This window comes from Muscardinus avellanarius, assembly GCF_963383645.1.
Source record: "Muscardinus avellanarius genome assembly, chromosome: 1".
Classification (NCBI taxonomy): Eukaryota; Metazoa; Chordata; class Mammalia; order Rodentia; family Gliridae; genus Muscardinus; species Muscardinus avellanarius.
In genome coordinates this window covers 166,438,516-166,452,810 of record NC_137786.1, presented here as the reverse complement: position 1 = coordinate 166,452,810, position 14,295 = coordinate 166,438,516, and the positions used below count along the sequence as shown (strand labels likewise).

At 36.2% G+C, this 14,295-nt stretch overlaps 1 protein-coding gene across 7 annotated transcripts in view; it reads right to left on the bottom strand.

The window, feature by feature from the left end:
* Positions 1–14,295, bottom strand: part of DLG2 (discs large MAGUK scaffold protein 2) — a gene marked incomplete at both ends in the record, with an annotated part of 2,113,672 nt that overhangs the window by 1,692,948 nt on the left and 406,429 nt on the right. For 6 of the 7 annotated variants that reach the window (XM_080704556.1, XM_080704554.1, XM_080704555.1 and 3 more), the window contains one exon: positions 6,592–6,687. The exons of the other annotated variant lie outside the window; for it this stretch is intronic. In XM_080704556.1, the coding sequence (XP_080560682.1) occupies positions 6,592–6,687 (96 nt within the window). The remainder of the gene's footprint in view (positions 1–6,591; positions 6,688–14,295) is intronic. 7 annotated transcript variants of the gene reach the window in all.

The following is a 14,295-nucleotide window of genomic DNA, read 5'->3' as shown; positions in this document are numbered from 1 at the left end:
TTTTTATTTTTTTGGTGGGTCTGGGGGTGGAACCCAGGGGCATTCGACCTCCAAGCTATACCCCCTGCCCTATTTCTTATTCTTTATTTTGAAACAGGGTCTCACTAAGTTGCAGAGAGCCTCACTAAGTAGCTGAGGCTGTCCGTGAACCGTGATCCTCTGGTCTCAGCCTCCCAAATGCTGGGATTACAAGCGTGCGCAACCAAGCCTGGCCCACAGCCTCTTTTCTACATTATGTTTCTAAGGGTTTGAATATTCTAGATATTTCTTATGAATGGAATCATTTAATGTTTGTTTTCATTTTTGTGACAAACATATTTTACTTAGCATAATGTCTTCAAAATTCATGCAATATAGCATATGACTAAATTTTTAGTGCTATACAGAATTCCATTATATAATTTTTTATTTTACTTTTTACATTTTCAATGTCCATTCATGCGCTGTTTGATACTTGGATTGCTTCTACCTCTTGGGCATTGTGAAAAAAATATTGCAATAAACATAGGGGTACACTTATTTCTTTAAAATTCTTCTTTGAAGATATTATCCTATAACTAGAAGATGCAAAAAATCTCAACCAATAGATTACTAGAGCTAATTAATAAATTCAGGAAAGTAGTTGTATATAATATCAACCTAAAAAATTAAAATCGCTTTTTTATATACCAACCATGAATCCGTAGAGGTAGAAATACAGAAAACAATTCCATTTAGAATAACCTCAAAAGAAATAAAATATCTAGGAATAAACTTAACCAAAAAGGAAAAAAAGCCCTCTACAATGAAAATTATAATACCCTAAAGAAAAAAATTGAACAAGAAGATTGAACTTAGAAGATGGAAAGATCTAGCCGGGCGTGGTGGCGCACGCTTGTAATCCCCGCGCTTGGGAGGCAGAAACAGGAGGATCGCGCAGGTTCGAAGCCAGCCGCGCGCGCTGGCTTAGGAGACCCTGTTTCCAAATAAAAATATAAAAATAGGTCTGGGAGTGTAGCCCGGAGGTAGAAGGGCTTCCAGGAACCCCAGTACCACCAAAAAAAAAAAAAAAAAAAGAAGATGGAAAGATCTCTCTTGCTCTTAGAAGATGGAAAGATCTTTTCCATCTTAGAAGATGGAAAGATCTCTTAGAAGATCTCTTAGAAGATCTTAGAAGATGGAAAGATCTCTCTTGCTCTTCAATAAGCAGAATAAATATTATCAAAATGGCCATTCTACAAAAAAATGATCAACAGAGTCAATGCAATCCCATCAAAATGCCATTCTTCATAGAAGTAGAAAAACTAGTCATAAATTCCATAGGGAGAAACAAAATACCCAGAAAGCCAAAGCAATTCTCAGCAATAAGAACCATGCAGGAGGCATCACAATTCCTGACTTCAAATTATACTACGGATGTGTAGTAATAAAAACAGCATGTTATTGGCACAAAAACAGGCACATAGACCAATGGAACAGAAGATGCAGAATCAAATCCACAAAGAGCCAATTCATCTTTGATAAAAGGGCCAAACACATACACTTGAGAAAAGACAACATTTTCAACAAATATTTCTGGGAAAACTTGTTTTCCATTTGTAGAAAAATGGAACTAAATTCTTACTTCTCACCCTGCACAGGAATAAACTTGAAATGTATCAAAGACCTAGTAGTGAAACCAAAGACCGTGAAGCTGCTAGAGAATGGCATAGTTTTAAAACTCAAACATAGAGGCATAGTAGAAACTTCCTCAACAAGACCTGCAAAGCTCAGGAAATTAACACAAGAATTAATAAGTGGGAGGCATTAAGCTAAAAGGTTTCTGCACATCAAAGGAAAGCATCAAGAATATAAAGAGAAAGCCTATAGAATCTACAAATAACTTTAAAACTTTACAGTAGAAAAACAAATAACCCAGTCAGGAAATGGACAACTGAATCGAATAGTCACTTCACAAAAGAAGAGATACAAATGGCCAATAGATGAAAAAATGTTCAACATCATCAGCAATCAGAGAGATGCAAATCAAAACTACAGTGAGATTCCGCCTAACCCCATTCAGAATGGCAATAATCAGGAAGTCACATAACAATGAGTGTTGGCAAAAATGTGGGGAAATAGGAACTTTTCTACACTGTTGGTGGGACTGCAAACTAGTTCATTTGCTATGGAGATCAATGTTGAGATTCCTTAGAAAACTGGGAATGGATCCACCATGTGAGATAGCTATACCACTACTTGATATCTTTCCAAAGGAGTTGAAACCAGAGAACTGCAGTAATATATGCATACCCATGTTCATAGCAGCACAATTCACAAAAGCCAAATTATGGAACCAACCCAGGTGCCCATCAACAGATGAATGAATTAAAAATTATTGGAAATACATACAAGGGAATTCTACTCAACAATTAAGAAGAACAAAATTATGTCATTTACAAGAAAATGGAAGAATGCAGAGAATATTATGTTAAATGGGACTAACCAGTCACAGAACATGAAAGGTCATATGGTTTTCCTAATATATGAAAGCTACGGAGTAATTGAGATATCAGAAGGACTACAGATAACAGAGGAGAAATCTAAGTGGAGCCAAAAAGGTTTTCTAGAGGAAGGAAAGGGGCAAGAGTTAGGATTAATGAAGGAATAACTATTATCAGCTTTATGTGTATATGTGAATATATCAATGTCAATCTCAGTACTCTGTATTGAGAAGGAGGAAAATGGGGATGTTGGGGGGTTCCCACCAAGTACTGTGTGCATGTACATAATTGTCATCATGATTTACATTATGATGTGAGACTCTCATGCACCAATAAAAACTCATAGAGAAAAAATAAAATAAAATTCTGCTTTGAATTATTTTGGATATACTTAGAATTGTTATATCATATGGTAATTCTATTTAAAATATTTATAGGAACCTCCATGTTGTTTTCCACAATGGCTGCACCATTTCATTTTCTAAATAACAATATACAAGCATTTCAATTTCTCCATATATTTGCTAACAGTTATTTTCTCTTCTTTTGATAATAGTCATCCTAACATGCATGAGGCGATATCTCATTGTTAACTTAATTGGCATTTCTGTTCATGATTAGTAATGTTGAACATTTTTTCATAAGTGTCTACATAGCTAGGCATGATGGTACACACCTGTAAAGACAGTACTTGGGAGTCTGAGACAGAAGGATCACAGGTTTGAGTTCAGCCTTAATAACTTAGAAAGGTTCTGTTCAAAACAGAAAATAAAATAGGGGGCTAGTGGTACAGCTCAAAGGTAGAACACCTCTGGGTTCAATTCCTAGCATGTGTGTGCATGCACACACACACACACACACACACACACACACACACACACACAAATTAATAACAATAGTAATAGAAGAAAAAGAAGGTTGGCCATTTGTACTAATATTTGAAGAACAGTCTATTCAACAAGTTTGTTGCCCACTTTTAAACCTTTAAACCAGGTTTTATTATTTATTTATTTATTTATTTATTTATTTATTTATTTATTTATTTATTTTGGTTGTTAAATTGCAGAAATTCTTTATCCTGAATATTCATCACTCATAATATATATGATTTCCAAATATTTAATTTTGTTCACTGTTTTTTCACTCTTATTTCCTTTGATGGACAAAAGTCTTTAAGTTTAATGATGTAAGTCTGTAAGTTTGTCTGATTGTTAATTTTTGTTTTTGTTACCTATATTTTTAATATAATATCCAAAAAATCACTTCCAAATCCAATGTCCTGACATTTTTCCCACATTTTCTTCTAGGAATTTTATAAATTTAGGTCTTGTGTTTTCTTCTAGCAGTTTTGTCATTTTAGGCCCTACTTTTATCTTTAGTCCATTTTTTAGTTAAATTTTGTACATGGCATAAATTAAGAGTCCAACTTTATTCTTTCTTGTGGCTATTCAGTTTTCTCGCCAACATCTTTTAAAGAGACTCTTGTTTCCCATTGTGTACTATCAGCACATTTCTTTTTTTCTTTTTCTTTCTTTTTTCTTTATTTTTTTGGTGGTACTGGAGATTGAACCCATGGATGTTCTATCTCTGTACTACACTCCTAAATTCTCCTTTTTAAGAAATTGAAGCAGGGTCTCACAGTTACCATGAGCTGGCCTCAAACTTATAATTCTCTTATCTTAACCTCAATTGGAACCTTTTATAAAAATCATTTGGTCTTATATGCAAGGATTTATTTCTGGACTCTCTTTACTGTTGCATTGGTTCATATAGTTATCCATGTGGATTACTCTTGCTTTTTAGTAGTTTTTGAAATCAGTAGGAATGAGGCCTCCAACTTCATTCTTTGTAAAGGTTGACTTGGCTATTTAGTGTTTTGGAGTCATCACTTTTAAAACAGGAAGCAGAAACAGCATCTAATGTGGGTATACAAAGGCAATAGAACTCTTGTTCCTCATTCCCCAAACACACACACACACACACACACACACACACACACACACAATCCTTTTCCGTGCCTGAGTGGCATTAAGAAAAAGAAGTGTCCTTTCAAACGTAGGAAAAGATAGTAAATAAAACCAAGCTGCAAAATTATTATTAATCAGAAGATATAGCTATTTAACAAAATGTAAATATATTTATAAACTAAAAAGTAGGTCCTTTTAATATCTGTTATAACCTTTGTAGCTATCAAAATCTTTCGCTTTAGGAAACCAAGGCACAGAAAAGCTGAGGGATTTGTTCCTGACTACCCAGATAGTAAGTATGGAAACAACAACCCCAGTTCTCTGGCTTCTAATTACAACTTATGCCTACACTGTGCTTTCTTCCTCAGCTAAAATGTTTCCAAGAACATTTCTCTCTATCTGCTTACCTTTCTGTACTTGCAGAAAAAGACCAAACTTTCTGCACCATTCACTGTGATATGTTCACAGTATCCACTTAGACCCTTTATCAATCAGTTCTCATTAACAAGATTGGCTAGAATCTGTTTTTGGCTGAAGAAAATAGAATTAACCATGAAACAACTACAACATTAACCAAAACAAGAAAATTAAAGAAGAACTTAGTGCTCTGGTCATGTCTCCAAATCTATGCAATATCCAGAACAGGTATCTGTCAGTCCTTTCACATTGTTTCATTTGATACTTACTACACTCCTAAAGGACAGGCACAATAGGTGTTATCTCATTTTATAAATAATTATCATTTAGTCGGCTTGATGTCATGTGGCCAATTAGTGACAGAGCCAAGGTAACAACTTACAGTCTCTGAATCATTTGTTCCCTTTATTCTCTCACACTGTTCTACGTTTCATATCACATTTAGTTCTCAACAATTATATCCATTATCTCTCAAAATATTTCCTTTTAGTTGCTCCTTATTCCTAAAAATTTAAGAGGTAATAATTAAATTTTCCCTGTTTATCTATTAATAAGCCTTCCTCCTAATATCTCCATTTTTATTTCATACCACCCAACTCTCAATCTACTTATTTGCCAAGATATGTTAATTCTTTAAGCTTCCTCCTTTTTCCAATTAGCAGATTAAAAAGTCCTCATTCTTTCTCACTAGAATTCTGAAATATCAAATTTCTAAGCTTAAATTTTTGCATAGTAGTTTTCTTTAATCAAAGGACATATTTAAATTTATTTTACTTTTTAAATTATATCAAATTATTTTAATAATGTAATATATAATTTAATCAGAATAAATTATTATATCTAATTATTTAAAATTAGTCCTAAGATCTAATAGATATGGAATACCAAGGAAACCACATTAAGCATAAAATGTTTCTTCATCAATAGAAGTCTAAAGTTCTTAATGATGTCTTTGATTTTATTTTCCAAATTTGAATGAAAATAGCACCTCAGTAAAATGTAAAACTTGCAATTCATTTAAATAGAAGAATTAATCGATTATTTTCCAAGTACCACTGAATATGTCCATACTCAGGATCTTATTAAAATCACGTAACTTTCTTATAAGACGAGCTGAAGCTTTTGGAGTTTAAATTGTATACGATAGAAATATGCCATGTGTTTTCCCATGAGGAAAACACAAGCTTCTCTAATGTATATGCCAACATTTATTTAATTTAGCTGCCTGATGAGTTGGCACATTTGTATCCCACTTAGGCCTAATGATTTCATCTTCAGGAAGCAAAAATACAAATATCCCTGTGGATAGCCTGGATGTCCAAAAATTTGTTTTCTAAGTATGCATGAATCCAGCATGGACATGCACCCTCCTCCTTTCATTGTGAAGAAAAACAGTGCCATTGCCAAATTAGATGATTTCCTTGCCTGGAAGGAAAAGCATTTAGAATTTCATAAGTGTCTCAGATAGCTTAAATGACACCTTCTACATTAAACAAAAACATTTGCACTTATAAAGCTTGAGTATCGGCAACTTAAGGCTATGCATTAAAATGCATATCCCAAGGAGAAACACAGATCCTCAACATGACACGCAGCCTGTGTCAGCTCGATAGCTGGGGAACCCAATGTACTGACCAGACCAAAGCCAGAAATTATGTTATACATTCCCTTTTATTCGAACACTGCAAACAGTATCCACAGGATACAAGAAAACTAAGCATAGAAATAAAGAATATACAACTTACACTTATCTTTTCTTCAGTTTCATTCTCAAAACACTGATTTTTCTTATTTTGCTCAATATGTGAAGCATTTTCCTTTGGCCCACTGCAGCCTGTAAGCTAAAAATAAAAAGAAAAGAAAAAAAGTTTAAAATTTGATACCTGCAACATTGTTTTTATTTTAATATGCATCTTAAAATAGCTCAAATCTGAATAAAAATTATTAGATGTGGCTATGTCAGTTATAGAATATGAATGTACTGCTTAACCCATTTTTGCATTGCTCCCAAAGAGAAAACATAAAATGGGACAGTTATTCAAAGACAAGTTTTTAAATTTCAAAGCTCTTCACCAGGGAGTATTGAAATTGGACTATTCCAAAGTAAATGGATGATTTGGTAAAAGATGAGCATGGTTAATATGGTTAATAAGAAGATGAAAACAGAAAAGTTGATTTAATCTTATGTAAGTTTCTAGACTTGAAGAAATTTCTACTCTTTGGTGCTACTGGAGCTCTCAGAAAGTACAGACACTGGCTGCCTTTGTGTTGCACTATTTTTTCGAGGATCTTTTATAAGTATATCTTTGCATGATAGAAATAATGTCTACTTCCAGAGCAAAAGATAGGTTTGCTTACTGACCATTATAAAAGATAATGTGTTCCCACAGTTGAGATAATACAATCTATAAAAAGATCCTTTGCATGAGAACTTGTCATGTGACTATGTTTGCATGGCCCTGTTGAAAATGGCGCCTGAGAAACTGGGACTAGAAATATTGGTTCTCCGGCTATTGCTACTGTTGAAAGTAACAAAGTCCTTTGTCCTGGTGCTAGGGATCTTCTGGCAGCATCTATAAAACTGTGATAGCCAGTTTAGCCTTAGCTTGCAAGAAGGGCAACATCTTAGACCTTTTGAAGTTCTTGACCTTAATAAGAAAGCTTGCTGATAATCATGAGTTTCTGAAAGACAAAAGATCAGAGACTTGTGGGCTAATGAAAGGGATTTGTGGTGTATCTCTGAAAACTATAAACTAACATGTTGGCCATATTTTTGTCTTTGTCTGCATAATAATGATCCTTCACTTTAATGTATGCCAGTGAGGAGAAATTTCTGAAATGGTTGCAGGCCGAGTACTGGGAAATAGAGCAAATGACAGCTCCCCAGTCATTTTAGCTAAGTCTTCTGTATGTGGGAGGACTTTCTCACCAATTTATGGGTGACCCTCAGTTCCATCTCCCTTCAGACAATAGTTATAAAGACATTTACTTGCACTAACTGTGAACAGAGAAAAATTTGCAAACACAGAGAGCAGAAACCAGGCTTTTTCTCTCACTATAGTCTACTGTAGACGCCCCTCTTCTCTAACTCCATGATTTGCATCTCTAGTTGTGATTAACACATTCTATTATAAATTATATATTTATATAGTGCTCTGTCCATTCAGAGTTTTTTGGAGGACAAGCAAGATATTTTACTGTTTTTCATTTTCTAGGGATAAAATTTTGTTTAACGAATGAAAAAGACAAAAGATTAAATTAAGTGAACAAATGGATTCATACATTGAAGAATAGAAAAGAGGAGCTCTGATCTGGCTAAGGGGAATGTCAGACTGAACCAAATTAGGATGCCTAGGGTAGCCTTTGCATCTGAGGCATGGAGCTCTTTGTGCTTAGTCTGTGATGGCAGATGTGCTGCTATATTCAATGTGACGATAAATTTAGGCAGCAGTGGTAGCGATGCAGGCTCAGCCAGCACTTTTATTCCCGTGGTCCTCATCAGAAAACAGCCCATCACTGTGGGCATTGACATGAGTGATGTATCAAATGGGCGGCCCAGATTTTATTTTCATCATTCATGGCCCCCAGAATGGGGTGCTTTTAATCTACCAGTCTGAAGATTGGCTGTGTTGATGGCATTGCTACCCATATAGAACTTTGGATGAAACAAAAACATTAGAATTCCATTTTGTTGAGCTTAACGCCACAGCCCTGCCACTCAAAATAAGAAGTAAATGTCCTTTTCTTGGAGCTACAGAGCTGTCTTGCCCACCATGCTTCAAGATCCCTCTCTCCTCCTTTGCCCACCTTCAGATTCTTTAAGGAAACAGAAGATTAAGAATAAAAATTTCCCTATTTCTAAGATGAGACAAGGGTTATATATACCAATTCAAATATACTAAAAATTTTTGAGGCAAAAAGGGATGCAAACTCTCCTATTTGCAATGGACACACCACTCAAAACGTATTCAGCATGGTCCCATGTTTTGGGAGTTATGAGGTAGGGTCTTATGGCACCTAGATTTAGCTCACTGGGTTTGAGCAGGATTCATTTATAGAAAATCTAAAGTGACTTTGTGTATGAGGCTTTGGGGGGCCATTTAATGTACCATTTTTTGTGTGTGTGTGGCTTTAACTCCTAAATGTATAATCAGCATTATTATTTCACTATACATGTCCATAAACTCCAGAGCAAATTCTCCAGATCAAAAAGAGTTACATGTGGAGAAATGCTAGTGGAACATGTAAATCACTCCCCACTGTGTTTCCCCATTTTCTCTCAGGTAATTCAGCAGAAGCAATGGAGAATCTCAGGAGACAGGAGGGAAATCACAAGCTTGTTTAAGGACTTTAAAGCAGCAGAAATAGTATAAGATACAATATCTTAAAACAACAGTTAAGTACGGTCAGTAAAAAAAAAAAAAAAAAAAAAATGTAAGGAGAGCCAGAGCCCTACAGTGGATTACTGCTTAGCAAATTCAGTTGTTGATCTTATTATGCCCTTAGCTATTTCAGACACTGTAACTGTTATTAAATTCACTGTACTGACAGCACTTCATGCATTATATTTCCAACATCTTTTTTTCTAGCCCACTGGCACTCAAGGTCCAAGACCAATATATTTTTATGCATATGGAAAGGCCCCCAATATGTTGATAGTACTTCCTCAGCATCTAAACTCCCCTTTGGCTTCAGCAACATAAATGACACCTTTGAGCTTGAAGTCTTTGTGAGCTGATGGAGGCTAATTAGAACTTCCAACAAAGGGAGGTCCTGTCACCTGAAATCACTCTTTGAGAGCTGGACTCATCTTCTTCTGAACACTCCTTTTGATAAGCAGCTATTATTTTGTCCTTAGGTTCTTCTAGAAACTGTATACCTGGGCTAGGCATGGTGGCCCACACTCGTAATCCCAGTACCTTGGAGGCTGAGACAGGAGGATCACAAGTCTGAGACTAGCCTCTGCAAATAGTGAAACTTTCATCAACCTAGTGAGATCTTGTTTCAAAATAAAAATAGAATAGGGCTGTGGCTCTAGCTCAGAGGTAGAATTCCTCTGGGTTTAATTCCCAGTACCAAAACAAAACAAACTGAACACGTGGCCCATGGAGACTGTAACGTTCCTGAATGCTATACCCATTTTGGAGTGGATCAACAAACAATCTAACAAGATGGTAAAGGTTGTCACGGAAATAGTATATTCAAGAATATAGCTGGCCTGGACTCAGAAGCATCTTCACTTTATATAAAAAAGTATTAATGCTATTTTAGGTGAAACTATCTCCAGTTCTATCCCCTAAAGCAAAGTCTCTGGCTCAATGGAAGTCTTGGTTCACAGAGATTATATTAAATGACTGGCCTGGTTCACTAATGGTTTAGCCAAACTGAAACCCAATGGTGCCATTGGGATATTGACACTTTTTCTCAGTATCAGGGCTTTGCAAAATTTAACAGGGCCATGTTCCTTCACCCAGCATGTCAAGACTGTTTTTGTAGGTGTGGTAAATATGCCTCCTGACAAACTTATTGTAATTTTAATATACTTTTATTGGTACATTGTAACTATACATCATATTGAAGTTTAATCCGAAACATAGAATCATACATGCGCACAGCACCCTATGCATTTTCCTCTTGATTCCAACTTGCCCCTCCCCTTCCCCATCTATAATATTGAAACTGGGATTGATAACTTCATGAATATGCATATGATTGCTTGAACTGATTATCAAGTTTCCTCCCTCTCTCCCCTACCTCTTTCCCTCATCAAATTTCTTCCACACTTCTACTGGTATCTCCCCTCATTATCTGATGTCTCTTTTGTTTACCAATATGTCTCTGGCTTCAATATATGAGAGAAAACGTATGATACTCACTTTCTGAGACTAGCTAATCTCACCTAGCATAATATTTTCTCTTCCATTCATTTTCCTGCATATAACATAATTTTATTCTTCTTTATAGCTGAGTGAAATTCCATTGTGTATGCCTACCTCATTTTCTTTATCCATTAAACTATTGAGGAACACCAAGGCTAGCTCCATCCTTTGGCTATTGTGAGTTGTGTGGCTATAAACATGGATGACTCCTGAAATATTGTCAATGGCCTAAATGTTTGGGCTGCCCCCTCAGAATGCTACAAATTGACACATTAAAGGCATGGCTTCCTGGAAGTGTGAAGAATCTTCTGCCTATATCACTCACATAAATGCTTGTAGTAAGGACTTGCGATGTGAATGACTAGAATTACGTTGCTAATTGAGCCTGCACTGCCACCACTGCCGCCTGGATCCATCATCATTACTGAACATGACAGCTCATCCCCCATGATAGACACAGTACAAAGTGAGGGACCATTTCTGAGGCAGAAGCAGCTGCCTGAGTGTGCTCAGGTAGAGGAGCCGGACAATTTTCTAATATAGATCAAAGACTTTATTTCCTGTTTATTTGTTCATCTACCTACGTATCCATATATTCATCTAATGTAATCTTTTATAGCTTTCATTGGTAAATAAATATGCATTGATCTCTAGAGAAATTGAGACATTGACACGAACTGTTTGTCCTCCAAGGAGCTCTGAGGCCAAAGAAATTTATAAATGTGCAATTGGCGACACAGGTGTGAATCACAATAACAGACATAAAGTATGGGAGGAGCATCCCTGTTAGACTAGAATCAAAGGATACTTCCTGAAGAGTATGCTTTAAAGTAATACTGAAGACAAAGGAGGTCATATGGACAAGCAAGAGTGATATTCTTAAAAGTACATAACATGACCTTGAAAGGTACCATGATCAGAAGCAAAAAGCATGAGTTTTATAGCAAATAAGTGAATTGGTATCCTTTTACTTATACCACTAGCTATGAGGAATGAAGTGATATTTAAATGCTATAACTATTGTCATTTAAAAAATGGAGATAATGTACCCACTGCTTAGAAGTTTCTTCTTTCTAATCAGGGATCTCAAAACTGGGTTGAATGCTTTGGATGATATAGGAAGGAAATATGATTTCTCTCTAAATTATAGACTCTTTGGCTCAGCTACTAATTAAATTGGCATTGAGGCAAATTAACAGGAGAAAAACTATTTTAATTATGTTCATACCCACACATGGGACTCCCACAAAAATTTGAGATTCAAAGAAGTGTATGTAACATCCTGTTACAGTTTAGATCTAGAATGTTCCCCGAAGTCTCATGGGCTGAGAAGTGGGGCTTTGAGGAACTGATGAGGTTATGAGGGTTTTTTTTTGTTGTTGTTGTTGTTGTTTTTTTGCGGGTCTGGGAATGGAACCCAGGGACATTCTACCTCCAAGCTATACCCCCTGCCCTATTTTTTATTCTTTATTTTGAAACCGGGTCTCACTGAGTTGCAGAGGGCCTCACTAAGTAGCTGAGTATGTCCACGAACCGCGATCCTCTTGTCTCAGCCTCCAAATGCTGGGATTACAAGCGTGAGCCACCATGCCCAGCGTTATGAGGGTTTTGATCCCATTAGTAGATGAGTCCACTGATAGCTGAATTTATTGATAGGAGGTGGGACCTAGCTGGAGGACATAGGTCACTGGGAACGTACCCTGGAAAGGATTATCTTCTTTCTGGCTCCTGTCTCTCTTTTTGCATCCTGGCCACCATGAGCTGAGCAGCTTTCCTCCTCCCCCATGCCCTTACACCATGATGTTTCACCTCCCCTCAGTCACAAAGAAATGAGGCTGACCAATCATAGACTCAAACCTTGAAACCAGGAGTCAAAATAAATGTCTCCACCTAATTTGTTCTTGTCAAATATTTTGGTAACAACAAAAACTACAGAAAGGAAAAAAAAGTGCTTGGCTTCTAGAGGTGGTAAATCCAAATCATGAAAGGTGAGGGGAAGACATGTATGGTGGATAAAGGTTGACTTGCTATGCATATTAAAGTTTCTCAACTTTATTTTATTTTTTGTGGTACTGGGGATAGAACCCAGGGACCTTCTACCTCTGAGATACACCCCCAGCACTATGTTTTATTCTTTAATTTTCAAACCGGTTCTTACTGGGTTGCAAAGGCCCTTTGCAACCCAGCTGAGGCTGTCCATGAACTGCAATCCTCCTGTCTCAGCTTCCCAAATGATGGGATTACAAGTGTGTGCTACCACATCTGGAAGTTTCTCGACTTTAATAATATTCTTTGGATAAAATCCTTCTCTGAGTAGCTCTCTTATTTTTTAATTTATTTTTTCTTTTATTGGTGCATTGTAATAGTTCATCATGATAAAATTCGGGGTGATAGAGGTACACACACACACACACACACACACACACACACACACACAGACACAGACACAGTACTTGTTGAACCCTCACCCAGTTCTCACCCTCCTCCCTCCTCATCTTCCTGCATTAGACACTGATTGGTATTGATGAGTTTTTATATGTACATCATGTCCATTGAAGTATTTCTTTCTTCAAGTTTTCCCATCCCCCTCCTGTCTTCCTCAGCCAAGTCCCCTCTCATTCAACTAAGATTTCTCCTCCTTTGGAGTCTCTCCTGTGTCCTAATTTCTCCCTAGCTTTCACATATGAGGGGAAATGTTCAAAGTTTAATTTTGGTGACTGACTAACTCATGCATAATATTTTCCAGTTCCATCCATTTCCCTGCAAATGACAAAATTTTGTTCTTCTTTATGGCAGAGTAGAATTCTACTGTATGTATAGCCCACAGTTTTGCAATCCATTCATATGTTGATGGACATCTCAGCTATTTTCATAGTTTGTCAATTATAAATTGTGTAGCTATAAATAGATATCCATGCATTACTATCATAGTCTGGTTTCTATTCTTTTCTTAGATACCCAGGAGTGATATAGCTGGGTCATATGGTTGGTTCATTCTCATTCTTCTGAGGATCCTCCATACTGTTTTCCAAAGTGGTTGCACTAATTTGTAATCCTACAACAATATATTAGAGCTCCCACTTCTCCACATCCTTGCTAGCATTTTTTGTTTGTATTTTTAATGATTGACATTCTAATTGGAGTTAGGTGAAATCTCAGGGAAGTTTTGATTTGCATCTCTCCAATTGCTAATGATGTTGTGCATTTCTCATATTTTACTGGTCATTTATATTTTTCATTTGTGAAGCATCTATTTAGTTCACATTCCCTTTTTTTTTGGTTGGGTTACTTGTGTTTTTGCAGTGAGTTTTTTGAGTTCTTTGTATATTCCAGATATTAGTCCTCTATATTAGTGGGCAAAGATCTTCTCCCATTCTGTCAGCTCTCTCTTGAGGATCTTGACAGTTTCCTTTGCTGCACAGAAGCTCATCAGTTTAATAAAATCCTGCATATTAATCTTTGTTTTAATTTCTTGTTCCTTTTGATTGTTATAGCTCTTTTCTTAATATGGGTACTACACTAAGAAAACCTCCTTTAGAGATATGTTTCCTATGCTAAAGTTTTTCAGAG